This window comes from Lithobates pipiens, unplaced genomic scaffold (genome assembly GCF_037356315.1).
Source record: "Lithobates pipiens isolate NorthernLeopardFrog02 unplaced genomic scaffold, aLitPip1_a1.2 Scaffold_19, whole genome shotgun sequence".
Classification (NCBI taxonomy): domain Eukaryota; kingdom Metazoa; phylum Chordata; class Amphibia; order Anura; family Ranidae; genus Lithobates; species Lithobates pipiens.
Genome location: NW_027507764.1, coordinates 239245026 through 239263814, shown reverse-complemented (window position 1 = coordinate 239263814; position 18789 = coordinate 239245026). Strand labels below are relative to the sequence as shown.

Genomic DNA, 18789 nt, shown 5'->3' with positions numbered 1-18789 from the left:
CGTTTGGACGCATTAATACCCTTAGGATGGATACTCTACCCAAGCTATTATATCTATACCAGTCACCATTCCCAAATCCTTATTTTCTGCCCTACGCTCCCCCTCTATTTGTTTTATATGGAATAAGGGGCTATCCAGAATTAAATATAAATTACTCACACTCCCAAAATTGCAGGCAGGCGCAGGCTTACTGGATTTTGAGCTTTACTATAAAGCCACTCTCATAGCTCGCATCCTAGAGTGGTTCCCACGACCCTTCCAAAAAGCGTGCTCCTCACCTCTGACCACAGCTGCCCTTGTGCTCTGGTACAGGAGAGGGCTATATGAAATTCTCTTCTCAGATCCACTCCCCTTATCACTATTTGACAACCCAGCCTTCTAACAAGGCATAGGGGCTCACACCGCTCCTCCTGGCCTCAGGCACACACCTTCATCCACTTGGGAAACGGAACCCCAATTGTCCCGACGGGAACACGTGACCGGCTCACTTCCTTACACCTAACAACATTTACCAAACACCTATTTCTCTCATCCCAGATCCACTGTCGACTCTCTGAATTTGAACATCTGAGTTCCCTTCAGGAGTTGCCCAGACACTTACTTTCCCACATTTATAGTCCGATTCAGGCCCTCACACAAAATGACCTACCCACTTACACCAGGATATGGTCGGCAGACCTGGGAAAGACCTTCTCCAGAGCGGAATGACAGATTGCATTCCACTTTGCACACAAGTCCTCTATCTCCTGCTATTCACAAGAGAAGAACTTCAAGATTTTGTCTAGATGGTACAGGGACCACGCCACACTACAAAAAATATTTCCATCTACCTGCTGGCAATGCAATGCAGCCTCAGCCACATATCTTCATATCTGGTGGGAGTGTGATTGGATTCGACACTTCTGGAAACAGGCATTTCAGGTATATTATAAGATATATGATGAATCTTTGCAAATGATCCCCGAAATAGCCCTTCTTTCCATACTACCGGGATCAATAACCTACCAAAAACGGTGCCTATTATGCTTTTTTCTATCGGCAGCCCGTCATCTCATCCTCCTTTTTTGGAAAACAACTACTATCCCCCCAATATCTCTTTGGGTCTCCACGATGAATGACATTATGCGAATGGAGGAGATGTTGGCGCTGGACAATAACATCTAAGACAAATATACAGTTTTGTGGACTTTCTGACGGCGCGTCTCCTCCTCAGATACCCTGACTGAAATTCTTTCCATCTCCGCAAGCTCCATTCCCCCCCTACCCTGATCTCTAACTCTAGTAAGAGGATGAACCCCAACTGACAAATCAGTGTCATTCTCTCTCAGTCTCTGCTAGCATACTCCCTCCCAACCCCTCTCCTCCCTTAAACCCCCTGGTCTTCCTTCCTTCCTCATACTCTTTTATTGTTTGACATGCAATGATTGTATCCAAAACAAAACCGAAAAGAACAGCGCACCAAAGGGACCTTTATATGCTAAAAAATTTGTCATTTATTACAAGTTATGAAAAAACACTTTAACAAAGACATCAGTTTTTACGGAATTACGCTATGTTGGATTTATTCTTCTATTCTGTATGATCGTTTGGTGGAGTGTGATCTGCTCTATTGATTGGAGGATATTTGGCATCAGGTCTGGTTCTAGAGGAGTATCTGCACCAACCAGTTCCATGTTTCACGGTTTCCTGGAGGCCATCTAATCGTTTTTGTATTAAAGCCATTTCGACCCTTCGGACATATGACCGTTGGGGTCATAGACGTCCGGTAAGCCTCAAACTTGTTCCAGGTGGAGGTGTTCACATAAAGGTGTACTGTGCAAGTTTTGGATTTCCTGGAGGATATCTGTAATTTCTCTTCACGCTGAGGGGGACTACTGATGATTCTTCATACAAACACTGTATCAAAATTTCACTGGAGGACTTTGATATAACAAAAAATTTTTTGTTCATTTCTTTTTTTCACGTGTAATATTTATATATACACATTTAATGAGTATTGGGGAAACCCGATAACTGAGCATAAGTTTATATTCCTTTGTATAGAAGTTTTTTTCTGTACATCTATCACATTTATTTTCACTTAGCGCAACACTTTGTTATGCATTGATTGTACTAGAAACTTCCACTTTTAGTGTGTTAGCGGCTGGTTTGGCAGTGTTCTTTTTGTATAGTCTGTAATAAGCTCTCCTCCTGTAGAATGATCAATTCCATCAGTTCAATAGAGCATTTAGTAAGAATGTTATTCCATTGTAAAGTAAATTCTTCAGAATAAAGGGTGGAGGGGAATTTCTTAATTCTTAGACCTCTAGGGATCATATTGATTGTGTGAGTGTGCAATGTACAGGGATAGGGACAAATGTAGACACTCACTCTGGATGGACTGGTGTCTTTATTCAACCTTACTATGTAACTATATCCTATCCTACATACTGTTTGAGACCAGTGAAGTCCAACCAAACTTGATCTCCTTAGTCATGTTAGTCCGCAGGTTATCAAACATAGTGGTGCATAAGGAGTTATCAGATGGAGGCACAGGTTCCTTAGTGTAGATCTGTGTGATGTTCATTTGTCGATCCATCCCAATCCTATATGCAGTCCCAATAATGTGTACTCTATTATGAGAAAAATGTAATCCTTACTGTGCCACAGTAAATAAAACGTAAAATGTATGAATGGACTCCAATGACTGTGAAAAAGTCCAGATATGAAATTAAGGAAATCCCCGGAGCATACCTACCACAGAGGATTATGTCATGTGCAGACAAGAAAATGTAGCGCTCTGAACACGGGAATTCTGTGATGACAAAACGGAGTCAAGAGAAGGGTCCTCAGGCTACAGTCTCCTCCAAACACCCGAACAGCAAATAGCACCCATGGATGCCCCTCTACACTGTAAAAAGCATGTCTGATTGAACATAAAATAATTGTGCTCTAAAAGAAAAAAGAGTGTGCCTTTTTGTAACTTTTATGCAGTGATCAAGGCTGATCAGCCAAAACACATCTGCTTTTTGTATTTCTACGTGTGTCAAATAAATTTATCTCTTTATGGATTGGAGTTGCCAGCAATTTTTCTACTTTATTTACGTGAATAGGTTTATTTTCAACATTCCTGCAATAATAATTTGTGTGAGTTTAATTATGTTAAAGACTGTGTGATACCTTTAAAGTCTATTTCCTAGAGCTTGAGTAGTAACTCACTGGGATGTGGTGCCTTTTTAACTGCACACACAGTTTGTCATATCTCCCCAGAACCCCTTCTGTGTAATATCTGATCTATCCCCGATACACAAGGTCTACAAGTTGGCCGAATCAGCAGATCGTTGCAGATGATCTACTTTTGTTCTACCTGCTTTATGGGCCAATCCTTAAAATTCTCTACAACCAGGAATGCCCCCAATTGATCAGTCAGTGTCCATCTACCTTAACCACAGTTATAGTCAACCCTAGATTTCAACCCAAAGTTGCCTTTCTCCCCCTCTTTGCAAAGCACTTTTCAAATTCAGCACTTTTTGACTATCCTTTTTAAGACTGATCAATTATCAACTTTCAGAAATTAAACAACTATCTGCAGACAAACTTGCTAGGACATGGGTTATTGACCTCATATGCTCTGCTTGTAACTCCACTGCATGGGTTCCTTTCAACTTACCTTTTGTACTGGAAAAGGAACTTGGGCATTGCCTTCTTCCAGGAGCAAACAAATCCATTTACAATTCTACTCTATGCAGATAAAGCTTCTATAGTGATTAAGATAAAAGAGATCAGCTTTAAACATCTTTCCCAATAGTATAGAACCTGCCCTACTCAAAAAAATAAAAAAAATAAAATCATCCACAAAGCTCTGTCCTTTGTTAGCATTGCTTCTAACATCCTGGTTCACTCCTTCACATTTTTTGTGAATACTCCACGGACCCATACTGAATGTGGGGCCGTGGCTATCCGAGGACTATAAAGAACCTTATAGCCTCTTTTTAATACAGGGGAGAAAAGTTCTAAGAAAACTGGTTTTATTGGATTGGTTTTACATTCTCCCTAATTATACACAAGATCCTTTTACCGTATATACTCGAGTATAAGCCGAGATTTTCAGCCTCTTTTTTGAGGCTGAAAGTGCCCCCTCGGCTTATACTCGAGTCACCGCTGTCTGACTGCTCGATCAGCGTATCGAGCAGACAGACGGTGGACATTAAAATTCAAAAGCCGCGCCTCCTTCTCCGCCTCCGCCTGTGATAGGCGGAACACTGAATTTCCCAGCAGTCAGTGTTCCGCCTATCACGGACATCCGTTCATTCTCATACTACGGACGAGTATGAGAGGATGTCCGTGATAGGCGGAACACAGGCTGCTGGGAAATTGAGTGTTCCGCCTATCACAGGCGGAGGACGGAGGCGCAGCTTTTGAATCGTAGAATGGCCGCCGAGAAGAGCGGCGATCCATCGGCACGACACGGGACGGAGGAGGCACGGGACAGAGGAGGCACGGGACACCGGAAGGCACGGGACAGAGGAGGCACGGGACAGAGGAGGCTCGGGACGACGGCGGCTCGGGACACAGGTAGGCTGGACACACACACAAGGCTGCACGGACACACACACACACAGGGATGGATGGATGGATGGATGGATACACACACACACACACACACACACACACACAGGGATGGATGGATGGATGAATACACACACACACACACACACACACACACAGGGATGGATGGATACACACACAGGGATGGATGGACGGACACACAGGGATGGATGGATGGACACACACACAGGGATGGATGGATGGACACACACACAGGGATGGATGGACGGACACACACACAGGGATGGACGGACACACAGGGATGGACAGCCATGTCTCACCCTCGGCTTATACACGAGTCAATAAGTTTTCCAGTTTTTTGGGGGTAAATTGGGGGCCTCGGCTTATATTCGGGTCGGCCTATACTCGAGTATATACGGTACTTAATGCCACTCAAGTGCAGAATCTGACCTCTACTTTTTCCAGTCTACCTTCTCCGCTCTATCTTTCCCTTGCCTATTGCCCCTATTCTTCTTCTTCCCTCCTCTCCAAGCCCGATGCCATCTATGAGTCCTCTGAGCCCTATGCCCTTCAGCTATGGCTGAACAAGCATGCTGTCTGTCTACACAGTGTCCTATACCTCAGAATGACCAACCAAAAGGTTAAAAAAAAAAAAACTGACCACACAAGCACAAATTACCTGCTCTGCTTTGTGTGGAGTCAGCTTGAAACAAGGAAAAGAGGTGACTGCGAGGATCAACCAGGTACTTTAGATATGAGAAGTACATGAAAGGGATAGAAACTTTGGGGTTTATTTACTAAAGCTGGAGAGTCCAAAATCAGGCTCACTTCTGCACAGAAACCAATCAGCTTCCAGGTTTTATAGCCAAATCCTAATTGAAGAAGCGGAGGTTAGAAGCAGTTTAGTTTCTATGCAGAAGTCAGCTTGATTTTGCAATCTTCAGCTTTAGTAAATTAACCCCTATGATTTATAAAAAACACATACTATATGCAAACACACAAAAATATACATATATTTTTTTAGGTTTAAATACACTTTAACCATTTCCGGGGAGATTGACTTATAATTTTATGCAACATCTTTTGTAACACTCATCAAGATTGTATATCTGTGCAATTTTGGGTATGTCAATGCATAAATAAAAAGGTATTTCTTGTTTCTTCCTCATCCACTCAGTACCTTTCTCCTTACCAATTTCATGTGACTGTACCCCTGCCTTCTTCCCACAGTCTCTAAACTTGCCATTCTGTACTTAAAACATTTAAAGATTTATTTAAAATAAATATAACACTTTACCTCTCTTTCTCTTTCGTTCTTAGACAGCTGCATTTGCTTTAGCATTTGAGATCTTTGCTCCATCATTAATGTCCGCTCATATGTAAATGCAGATATATCATTTTCAAACTATGAAAATAAATAACATTGTCATTTGCATGTAAATCATATGCTGTAATGTTTTGATTTTCCCCTGGGGATTTAGCTGTAATTTCTGTAACCAAAATACAATTAGAAACTTACAGTGATTAACAGCTACTTTTTATTAACTGCTATTGATTAAAAACATTTTTATATTCTTCTGCAACATTATTAAACTAAAAATGTGTGCCTTTTCCTAGAAAAAGTAACTCTTAAAAACTGGCCAATGCAGACAAGTGGCCCCAGTAGTCTAAACTACACTGCACCATTTGTAAATACAGGTTTTTAATGCAACTACCATATCTGTAGGTCTTTATTGTCACCCATTGAAGTTGGTCAAAATATTTCCAGTGTTTGTGATTCTATGTCCCAGCTTATTTTCTTGGACATGGGCTACAAGAAAATGGCCATTGCACCTTCTTATTTGGGGATGACTAAAATGAAAATCTTTTAAAGTTATCCCGTCCAAAAAAGGATGCTCAGTGACCATTTTGTTGTTGCTGGGACTGAAAAGGGCTACAGCAATGCAAGAACCCTGGTGGGGATGTGCGAGTAGAGAGTCCTTGCTGCGTTGGAACAGAGCACAAAGCACATTTTTTGAATTGGGAAGCAAACTCGATTTTGCAATGCTGTGAGACAGCACCCAACAGCTGTCGTGTCCTAAAAATAAGCCAGGACAGAATTTAAAAATTGGGAGTATTTCAGCCAGGCTTCAAGGGTGATAGAAAAGGCCTACAGATATGGCATTTGAAGAAATATTTCTATAAATGGAACAGTGGAGTAAAGTCAAAGCTTTAAAGGACTCCTTTATAAACTCTACCTCACTCCATTAGTCCCTGGTTTTCTAGCAAACAAAAAAATGAAAGGGTGGGTGGCCTATCTCCTGTGCTTAACTCCAAGATATCGAATTTACAGATCAGAAGTCAAAATTCCTCTCATCTTAATCATATAGTACAAGACACAAGCAGAGTATTCATACACTATGAGATGTCCCCAAGTAATGAATAAGAAGGGTGGGTAACAAATAGGCAAACACAACTGTGCCAACAGGCCCTAACAACAAAGGTCAGAAGACTCACCTTTAGAGTGCTGTGTTACCCTTGTAGCCAGAAGACCAGATGGCAGCCTTAAGCTGGCCATAGATGGATAGAATCTTGGCCCCTTCAGCAGGGACTGGCCAAGATTCGATTCCTCTAAGGGCAGGCTGATTATACCCAAGTCCATTGATCATCTTGGGTACACCAGGGTGAGATTTTTAGCATGCGATTACTGCCAGCAATTATAGCCGTTAGCAGCCCCCCACCAGGAGAACACAATAACTCTGCGGATGGGATTTCCCCATCACCACAGACTATGTTGATGGTGGAACAGAGCAATTTTCTTTTTTCAGGAAAGAAAATCCCATAATCTATGGCCTGTTTTACACAACTGGGCTACATAGACTTGGTGCTGAAACCCCAAGGAATGGGTGTGTAGAAGTGCAGGAGGAGATTTCTCTTTGAGAACATAAGATCTTGTGATCAGATTCCTTATCCATTGTGTAATGGTGGACTTTCTAGAAGGGTGCCCCTTGTGAGGCCCTGGGAACAAGGCAAACAGGGAATCTGTCTGATTGGAGCAGTATATAAAAGCAGAAAAAATCTGGGCAGTACAACCCCTTTACAAAAGCTGCTGAACACCAAGGGTCAATCACCAAATCCCAAAATACAATATATCAAACAGATGGTACAGCGCTCTAACTAAATTAAAATAATTACTAACGTATTAAAATAAACATTAATTAAAAGTCCAAAATAGCTTATATGTCAAAAAATCCACGTGAGGAATCCTCAATGGTATACAGTCAGATCATGCGTAAAGTGACTTAGTGCCAGGGGGGGGGGGACCGCCACCAATGGTAAAATTACATATGGACCCTTTAAATTACAGAAGGTCACATGCACTTAATATCACCGAATGCTTATCAACTCGTCCAATTGCTGTATTCGTTCTCACAGATATTATCCGACCGGTTCAGCTTTCTCCCACTCAGTCAAATTAACTGGCGAATTCGTGGAGTACCCACAATAGATCATTATATTGCAGTATTCAAATTTCAATAACGAAACTTCAAACGATCGTTAAAATGAGTGGCCGCGGGTGACGTCACGTGATCTCCGTCTGAATTTTTGGTAATTTCTTTAATTTGAGAGTCCAGAGTGTCCATCTTCCTTTGCTTACACAATAGAAGAAATTCCAATAGCTCAAAACCCTTTTCAAGAAAGAAATTACTCCATTCTATCATAGAGCTTTCATCAATCAGACCGTCATTGGGTGGTACATCCCACCTCAAGTGTCTGGGTATGAGTTTGGCTGACAGATACTGTTCGCATGACGTAATATCCCACCAAGTTTTTATCTTTTATCTTAATATTTATTTTAAAGCGGAGGTCCACCCGAATTACTAGTCCTACGTCTAAGTGATCTCCCCCTTGCCTAATCGCTAGATATCCTCCTTACCTTTCTGATGTCTTCTTCTGTTTTCTTCTTCTTTCAAATTTCCTGCCTCTGGAGATTCCGGAAAGGGGCGGTGCTGCTGCAGAAATCGGCGGGGCTTCAGTGGCAGGTCAGTTCTTCCTGTCGGCTGCAGGGGCTCCTGGGATCATTGTTTTTATTTCCCAGGAGTCTGTGCGGCACCCAGGCTCGAGATCGCTCGAAGGATTGATCTGCGCATGCGCGAGATCGCAGATCGTATGGGCGGTGCATGCTGGGAGATTAGGAGGACTGTGTCCCGGAAGACAATGCCTGTGGGCTTCACATTCCCACAGGCAAAATGGAAAACGTCTGGAGACGTTTTTGTAATGACTTTAGAAGAAAGAAAAACGGCTGCAAGACACTTTGACATCATATAAAAGTAAGTAACCTATTTAGAATAGTTACTTTTGAAGATTATTGCGGAAAAAAAAAAAACGGCAGTGGAACCCGGCTTTAATACGTTAGTAATTATTTTAATTTAGTTAGAGCGTTGTACCATCTGTTTGATATATTGTATTTTGGGATTTGATGATTGAGATGAGCAGCCAATTTTACCATTGGTGGCGGTCCCCCCCAGCACTAAGTGACTTTACGCATGATCTGACTGTATACCACTGAAGATTCCTCGCGTGGATTTTTTGACATATAAGCTATTTTTGACTTTTAATTAATATTTATTTTAATACGTTAGTAATTATTTTAATTTAGTTAGAGCGCTGTACCATCTGTTTGATATATTGTATTTTGGGATTTGGTGATTGACCCTTGGTGTTCAGCAGCTTTTGTAAAGGGGTTGTACTGCCCAGATTTTTTCTGCTTTTATATTTTGACTGTTCTATTTTCTTTAAATCTAGCAGCAGATATGGATGTTTTTCAATATATTGAGAAATGGGACGTTAAAATAAATGAAGTGTTCTCTCTGAGTCTTATGGCTGAACCTATCAATGATATGTCCCAGGCGTTTAAGAAACGGACATATATTTGAAAAAAAGATAAAAACTTGGTGGGATATTACATCATTCCAACAGTATCTGTCAGCCAAACTCATACCCAGGCGCTTGAGGTGGGATGTACCACCCAATGACGGTCTGACTGATGAAAGCTCTATGATAGAATGGAGTAATTTATTTCTTGAAAAGGGTTTTGAGCTATTGGAATTTCTTCTATTGCGTAAGCAAAGGAAGATGGACTGCTCCTTTGGATGCTTAGGAGCAGGGCATAAGGATGGAAGGAAAATTTCCTCACTGAAGTGGAATACTGAAACCATATGGGAAAAAACATGGCCTTGGGCGCAAGACAAGTTTATCAGTGAAGTATAAGGAAAGGGCAGCCAGATGTGTTCAGAAACACATCTTTGAATAAGAGATCCTGGCAGAGGTTCTTAACCTGGGGTTTATGGACGCCTAAGTGGTACATGGGTAGGTTTCAGGTGGTTCACGAGGGTCAGATAAAAAAATTATATTTACATTCATTATACAGCCCTCCCCTTGTCCCAATCAATGGTTTCCCATTAGAAACTCGTCGTCAGCACACATTTACTATCTAAATGTGTATCATTGTTCTACGCATAATCTCTATCTTGTGCGACCCCATAATAGCAAGGGCTAATTTTCATTTACTTTATCCAAACCTTGTGTATGCCATATACTGTATGTATGAAGCAATCACATTTTAATAAAATAAAGTACATACATTTATTGTATGCAAACTTGTGTTTATGTGAATATTTATGGGGAGGGGGTCCATAGTTTTCATCAGATTTTTAAAAGAGTCAGTGACTCAAAAAGGTTAAGAACCACTGCTTTAGGGGTATTTCCATAATGGGTTCAAAGGGCAGAGAGAACCAAGTTGGGATCCCAAGGAAACAAAACGTCTTGGAAGGAGGGGCTTAATGTGAGGTACACCTTGGAGAAAGATACTTCTAAAAAGACAGCAAAGCCAGGGGCTTTTGAAAAAGAATGGTTAAGGAAGGTACCTGCCCTTTAAGAGTGCTTAAGGTCAAGTTCTGGTCAAGACTTGTTTGTAGAAAGGCCAGAATGCAGGCAGAGTAATCACTGGGGCTGAAGTGCTAGTGTTCATATCAGGCAAAAAAAAGAAAAGAAGGATTTCCATGTAGGATACAAAATCTTCCTAGAAGAGACTTCCCTTGCTCTTAGCAAGATAGGAATCACAGACTCGGTAACCCCTCTATCCTTTAAGATCTAGGTTCAATAGGCATGTCATTAAAGCCAGAAACTGCTAAACAGGATGGAATGGGGGCCTTGAAATAGCAGGCCTGTTTGGAACAAGCCATATTTGTCTGCTAGAATTCTGATTATATCCATGTAACAGGTTATTCTGGGCCTGTTTGTTGCAATTGGGATCACCATTTTCCTTTCTATTTTCTGGAGCAGATGAGGCAGAATTCACACAGGGAGGGAAGGTGCCAGTTAGGCTGAACTGAGACATGGGAACTATTAATACATCCAAGGCTAGAGTTAGAGGATCCCTGGTTCTAGTAACAAACAGACGGTTGACTGAGGCTAAGATGTCAATATTTGGAATTTCCCATTTTTGTCATATCAGATTGAATATTTCTGGATAAAAAGGCCCATTCCCCTTTAACCACTTTCAGACCGGACCATTTTGCTGGTAAATGACCAGAGGTCTTTTTACACTTTGGCACTGCGCTGCTTTAACTGGTAATTGCGCGGTCATGCAATGTTGTACCCAAACAAAATTTGCGTCCTTTTCTTCCCACAAATAGAGCTTTCTTTTGATGGTATTTGATTGCCTCTGCGATTTTTATTTTTTGCGATATAAACGTAAAAAGACCGCAAATTTTGAAAAAAAATGATATTTTCTACTTTTTGTTATTAGAAAAATCCAATAAACTCAATTTTAGTCATACATTTAGGCCAAAATGTATTCAGCCACATGTCTTTGGTAAAAAAAAAAGTCAATAATTGTATATTTATTGGTTTGCGCAAAAGTTGTCACATCTACAAACTAAGGTACGTTTTCTGGAATTTACGCAGCTTTTAGTTTACGACTGCCTATCTCATTTCTTGAGGTGCTAAAATGACAGGGCAGTACAAAACCCCCCCAAATGACCCCATTTTGGAAAGTAGACCCCCTAAGGAAATTGATAAGAGGCATGTTGAGCCCATTGAATATTTTATTTTTTTGCCTCAAGCGATTGAATAATGACAAAAAAAAAATTTTTTTTTTTTTTTTACACAAAGTTGTCACTAAATGATATATTGCTCACACATGCTATGGGCGTATGTGAAATGACACCCCAAAATAAATTCTGCTGCTTCTCCTGAGTACGGGGATACCACATATGTGGGACTTTTTGGGAGCCTAGCCGCGTACAGGGCCCCGAAAACCAAGCACCGCCTTCAGGCTTTCTAAGGGCGTAAATTTTTGATTTCACGCCTCACTACCTATTACAGTTTTGAAGGCCATAAAATGCCAAGATGGCACAAAACCCCCACAAATGACCCCATTTTAGAAAGTAGACACCCCAAGCTATTTGCTGAGAGGCATGTTGAGTCCATGGAATATTTTATATTTTGCCACAAGTTGCGGGAAAATTACAAACTTTTTTTTTTATTTTTTTTTTTCACAAAGTTGTCACTAAATGATATATTGCTCATGCATGCCATGGGCATATGTGAAATGACACCCCAAAATAAATTCTGCTGCTTCTCCTGAGTACGGGGATACCACATATGTGGGACTTTTTGGGAGCCTAGCCGCGTACGGGGCCCCGAAAACCAAGCACCGCCTTCAGGCTTTCTAAGGGCGTAATTTTTTGAGTTCACTTCTCACTACCTATTACAGTTTTGAAGGCCATAAAATGCCAAGATGGCACAAAACCCCCACAAATGACCCCATTTTAGAAAGTAGACACCCCAAGCTATTTGCTGAGAGGCATGTTGAGTCCATGGAATATTTTATATTTTGCCACAAGTTGCGGGAAAATTACAAACTTTTTTTTTTTTCACAAAGTTGTCACTAAATGATATATTGCTCACGCATGCCATGGGCATATGTGAAATGACACCCCAAAATAAATTCTGCTGCTTCTCCTGAGTACGGGGATACCACATATGTGGGACTTTTTGGGAGCCTAGCCGCGTACGGGGCCCCAAAAACCAAGCACCGCCTTCAGGCTTTCTAAGGGCGTTACAGTTTTGAAGGCCATAAAATGCCAAGATGGCACAAACCCCCCCCCCCCCAAATGACCCCATTTTAGAAAGTAGACACCCCTAAATTTAGGGGTACACTAGTGAGACTAGGTAATAAATGGCGGGTGCCCTGAAACTATAAAAAAATAACTAACCAACCAGCGTCACCTGTAACAGTTATATGGTGATCACTGGTGAAAGGGTTAACTAGGGGGCAATCAGGGGGCTTTATGCGGTAGTATATGGGGGTCCCTGGCGCTATAAAAAGCTGCGGCGAACCTAAATACCTACCTGCCTAACTAGCGTCACCTGTGACACTAATACAGCGATCAGAAAAACGATCGCTTATTAGGCTGGGTTCACACTGGAGCGATGCGGGAACGCCACGAATGCGCGGCGGGTTCCCGCATCGCATGCCTCCCGGCGGCAGTTCACACTGCCCTATGCGAACTGCTGGGAGTGTCAGTGAAATGTTAATGACACCCCCAGATCAGTTCGCATATCGCAGTGCGATCTGCAAACTTGGATCGCATGGTGTGAACACCCATGCGATCCGATTCTGCTGCGGACCAAAAAAAGGGTCCCGTGCGAGTTTGCGGCGGGTGCGGCGGGTGCGACACGAATTCAGCCATACTATCTGTATAGCTGAACTCGAATCGCACAGAGATCGGATGTGATTTGCACTGCAGTGCGGTGCGAATCACATCCGTTCTCATAAACCGCTGCAATGTGAACCCAGCCTTAGTGACACTGGCGACGGGGGGTGATCACGGGGTTAAACCTTTATTGGGGGGGTTAGGGGGGTACCTTAGAACTAAAGGGGGCTAACCCTAACTGCCCTAACAGTTATTAGTCACAAATGACACCTGCCGGGTGATCAGGGGGTTAAACCTTTATTAGGTAATAAATGGCGGGTGCCCTGAAACTATAAAAAAATAACTAACCAACCAGCGTCACCTGTAACAGTTATATGGTGATCACTGGTGAAAGGGTTAACTAGGGGGCAATCAGGGGGCTTTATGCGGTAGTATATGGGGGTCCCTAGCGCTATAAAAAGCTGCGGCGAACCTAAATACCTACCTGCCTAACTAGCGTCACCTGTGACACTAATACGGCGATCAGAAAAATGATCGCTTATTAGGCTGGGTTCACACTGGAGCGATGCGGAAACGCCGCGAATCCGCGGCGGGTTCCCGCATCGCATGCCTCCCGGCGGCAGTTCACACTGCCCTATGCGAACTGCTGGGAGTGTCAGTGAAATGTTACTGACACCCCCAGATCAGTTCGCATATCGCAGTGCGATCTGCAAACTCGGATCGCATGGTGTGAACACCCATGCGATCCGATTCTGCTGCGGGCCAAAAAAAGGGTCCCGTGCGAATTTGCGGCGGGTGCGGCGGGTGTGGCGGGTGCGGCGGGTGCGGCGAATGGCTGAACTCGAATCGCACAGAGATCGGATGTGATTTGCACTGCAGTGCGGTGCGAATCACATTCGTTCTCATAAACCGCTGCAATGTGAACCCAGCCTTAGTGACACTGGCGACGGGGGGTGATCACGGGGTTAAACCTTTATTGGGGGGGTTAGGGGGGTACATTAGAACTAAAGGGGGCTAACCCTAACTGCCCTAACAGTTATTACAGTCACAAATGACACCAATGCAAAAAAAAAAAAAAAAAAAAAAAAAAATGACATTGGTGTCACTGTGACTGGGGGGCAGGGGTAATTGGGGGGGTGATCGGGGGGTAAAGGGGGGGTGTGAGTGTGCCTGGCATGTTCTACTGTGTGTGGGATGTGTTGGTGCAACTCACTGATCCGCTCTCCTCCGTGTCGGAACGAAAAATACCGACACGGAGGAGAGAATACATCACTTCCTCTCCTGTGTTTACATTACAGGAGAGGAAGTGATGTCACCGGGGATTTCCATTCGTCGGGAGCGATCGCGAGGGGGTGGCCATGAATGAATGGCCGTCCCCTCGTCCGGGATCGCTCCCGAACGAAAACCGACCGCCGCAGGCACCGGGCGGGGGCCCGATCGGGCCCCCGACCCGCGGGAGGCAAAGGACGTACATGTATGTGCTTATGCCTGCCCGTGCCATTCTGCCGACGTACATCGGCGTGCGGCGGTCGGCAAGTGGTTAATCCATTCAGTGGTGGGCTGAGGTAATCCACTTTTAAATTGTCCACACCTGGGATGTGGACCGCAGAGATCACTGGACAGCAAGTTTCTGTCCATATTACCATATCTGCATGTTTCCTTCAAGGCAGCAAGACTCCTGGTGTCCCCTTAATGGTTGATGTAGGACACAACTGTGACATTGTCTGACTGCACCCCTAATTCAGAGAGGGGCCCAGTGCTGCATGGTCCACCAGACTGCTCTGGGCCTCAAGAGGTTTATTGGGGGCTTATTTTTCTCCAGTGACCATGTTCCTTGGACTGTTAAGGATTGGAACAGCCTGAGAGACGTGTGTCTGTTGTTACATAGTTACATAGTAGGTGAGTTTGAAAAAAGACAAGTCCATCAAGTCCAACCTATGTGTGTGATTATATGCAAGTATTGCATTGTATATCCCTGTATTTTGCGGTCGTTCAGGTGCTTATCTAATAGTTTTTTAAAACTATTGATGCTCCACACTGAGACCACCGCCTGTGGAAGGGAATTCCACATCCTTCCCACTCTTACAGTAAAGAACCCTCTACATAGTTTAAAGTTAAACCTCTTTTCTTCAAATTTTAATGAGTGGCCACGTGTCTTGTTAAACTACCTTCCTTAAAAATGTTTTACCCCTATTGTGGGGGTCACCAGTACTGTATCAAGCATCTCTTTTTCAGAGAGAATAAGTTCAGTGCTCGCAACCTTTCCTCATAACTAATATCCTCCAGACCCTTTATTAGCTTAGTTGCCCTTCTTTGTACTTGCTCCATTTCCAATACATCCTTCCTGAGGACTGATGCTCAAAACTGGATAGCATACTCTAGGTGCGGCCGGACCAGAGTCTTGTAGAGCGGGAGAATTATCGTTTCATCTCCGGAGTTGATCTCCTTTTTAATGCATGCCAATATTCTGTTTGCTTTGTTAGCAGCAGCTTGGCATTGCATGTCATTGCTGAGCCTATCATCTACTGGGACCCCGGGTCCTTTTCCATCCAAGATTCCCCCAGAGGTTCTCCTCTCCAGTGTATAGATTGCATTCGTATTTTTGTCACTCAAATGCATTATTTTAGATTTTTCTACATTAAACCTCATTTGCCATTAGCCACCCCATTAATCTGTTCAGATCTTTTTGCAAGGTTTCCACATCCTGCGGAGACGTTACTGCCCTGATTAGCTTAGTATTGTCCGCATATACAGAGATTGAACTGTTTACCCCATCCTCCAGGTCGTTTATTAACTAAATAAATAGGATCGGTCCCAGCACAGAATCCTGAGGAGCCCCACTACTCACCTCCGGCCATTCTGAGTACTCCCCATTTATCACCACCCTCTGAACTCACCCTTGTATCCAGTTTTAAATCCATGTACTCACCCTATGGTCCATGCCAATGGACCTTATTTTGTACAGTAAATGTTTAGGGGCAACTGTGTCAAATACTTTTGCAAAATCCAGATACACCATTGTGATAACTTTCCATTGAGAGGGAAGGAAAGACTTCCCCATTGTTAGGGCTGAGGTGGTGATTCACCAGAATAGGGATTTGGTTACTTGGACAAGAGCATGGGTAAATGGAGAGGAGATTACTTTTACCAGGTCAACAAGATTTTGAGTTGAAAAGTTTCTAATGGAATTGAAAGAATGGTACTTCCTCCAAGGAGGGTACCATTAAGCCTAGAATCCTCAATGACAATCTCAAGCATAGGCTCTTAGAGAAATAATTTTCTTTTCTTAAGAAAGACCTTTGCTTTGGATGTGTCCAAGACCAGACCTGACACAACATGTCCTAGTGCATCCACACAAAAAAAGATAGCAAAAAGACAACTGCTCTGTTTCAACACCATCCTGAAACACAGGGTCATGTTGGTTGTTCGTTACCCTAGTCCAGTTAGCTGCAGTCTGACATACTGAAATGGCAGCAAAAGCTGGATGCAAGGCTGAATCAACAAGAGCAAAAGAAAGCCTTTTAGGAACCGCTCAAATTTCTATTTACAGAATCTTTGAAAGATGTAAAATTTCCAAAAGGAACCGTGAGATGTCAGTTTAAGACAGAGACGGCAAGATCGACCATAGGAATAGCCCACTTCTTTTGCAAATTCTTATCCCACTGGCCACTTTATTATTAGGTACACCTTGCTAGTACAGGGTTGGACCCCCTTTTGCTTTTAGAATGGCCTTCATTCTTTGTGGCATAGATTCAACAAGGTGTTGGAAACATTCCTCAGATTTTGGTCCATATTAACATGATAGCATCCGGCAGTTGCTGCAGATTTGTTGGCTGCACATTCATGATGCAAATCTTCTGTTCAACCACATCCCAAAGGTGCTCTATTGGATTGAGATCTGGTGGCTGTGGAGGCCACCGGAGTACAGTGAACTCATGGTCATGTTCAAGAAACCAGTTTGAGATGATTTGAGCTTTGTGACATGGTGCATAATCCTGCTGGAAATAGCCATTAGTAGCTGGGTACACTGTAGTCATAGTCAAAGGGATGGACATGGTCAGCAACAATATTCAGGTAGGCCGTGGCTTTTAAACTATGCTCAATACGAATTGTTGAAAAAAAAAGAAAACTCCCCCACACCATTACATCACCACCACCAGCCTGAACTGTTGATACAAGGCAGGATGGATCCATGCTTTCATGTTTAAGCCAAATTCTGACCCTACCATCTGAATGTCGCAGCTGAAATTGAGACCCAGATCAGGCAAGGTTTTTCCAATCCTCTATTGTCCAATTTTGGTGAGCTTGTGCCAGGTGTAGCCTCAGTTTCCTGTTAGCCGTCAGGTGTGGCACCCGGTGTGGTCTTCTGCTGCTGCAGCCCATCTGCTTCAAGGTTTTATGTGTGTTATGTTCAGAGATGGTATTCTGCATACCTTGGTTGTAGGAAGTGGTTATTTGACTTACTGTTGCCTTTCTATCATCTAGAATCAGTCTGCTCATTCTCTTTTGACATCCAGTCCTTTGGCAACAAGTCCTTTTCCTCCATACAACTACTGGATATTTTCTATTTTTCGAACCATTCTCTGTAAACCCTACAGATGGTTGTGTGTGAAAGTCCCAGTAGATCAGCAGTTTTTGAAATTATCAGATTAGGCGGTGTGGCACCAACAACCATGCCACGTTCAAAGTCTTTTAAACCCTTTCTTCCCCATTCTGGTGCTCGGTTTGAACATCAGCAAGTTGTCTTCACCACATCTAGATGCCTAAATGCATTGAGTTGCTGCCATGTGATTGGCTGATTAGCAATTTGTGTTATGAAGCAATTGAACAGGAGTACCTAATAAACTGGCCAGAGAGCGTAGTTTAGCAAAGTTTCTTTGGGGGCGGGTGAACATTCCGTCTGGAATGATCCAGTCATGATAGATTCCACATTTTATCTTTTCACGAACAGGGAATGTTTTACAGGATTTTGCAGGTCTCTTTCTACCCATGGCAAGATGGAGGAAGAGTCAGGCTGCAAAAAGCCAGGGCTTCTGTGGACAGAGGCAATGAGGTTTTCGGTGTCAGCAAGCATGTTGCCTGAAGCTCCTTTTTCAATATGGCAGCAGTCTGAGGAAGATATCTGCCTCAATATTCTCTAATCTGTCTGCGTCCTCTCAGACAGGCATATCCGACTCAGGTTGATAAATGGGAATGTGAGAAAAAGTGTGCCAGTTTTGAGCTCGGGATTAAAATTGCTGTATTAAGGCAATAATCTGTGTGAGGAATAGGGACATAGAGACAGAGAATTCTATTTTAGTCAAATAGGCCACTTGTTGTGTGCCTCAAACAGAGGTAGAATTGGATGTAAAGATCAGTGCTAGAGCCGGATCCTTCTCCAGTGGAAGTGATGCATCGTTGCTCTGAGGTTAAAGTGGGAGTAAACCCGCTGACTTTTTTTTTCTACACCTGTAAGGGAAAAGGCATAATGAGCTAGTAAGTAAAAATGGTACTGTGGCGCTTACTCAAAATGGCATTACATCCATTAAAACTAATAGAC

General features: G+C 43.0%; 1 protein-coding gene across 2 annotated transcripts in view; it reads right to left on the bottom strand.

Moving 5' to 3' along the window:
- The window catches only part of SLC12A7 (solute carrier family 12 member 7), a 684227-nt gene that overhangs the window by 125618 nt on the left and 539820 nt on the right, over nucleotides 1–18789 (bottom strand). For both annotated transcript variants that reach the window (XM_077491822.1, XM_077491823.1), the window contains exon 21: nucleotides 5846–5953. In XM_077491822.1, the coding sequence (XP_077347948.1) occupies nucleotides 5846–5953 (108 nt within the window). The remainder of the gene's footprint in view (nucleotides 1–5845; nucleotides 5954–18789) is intronic.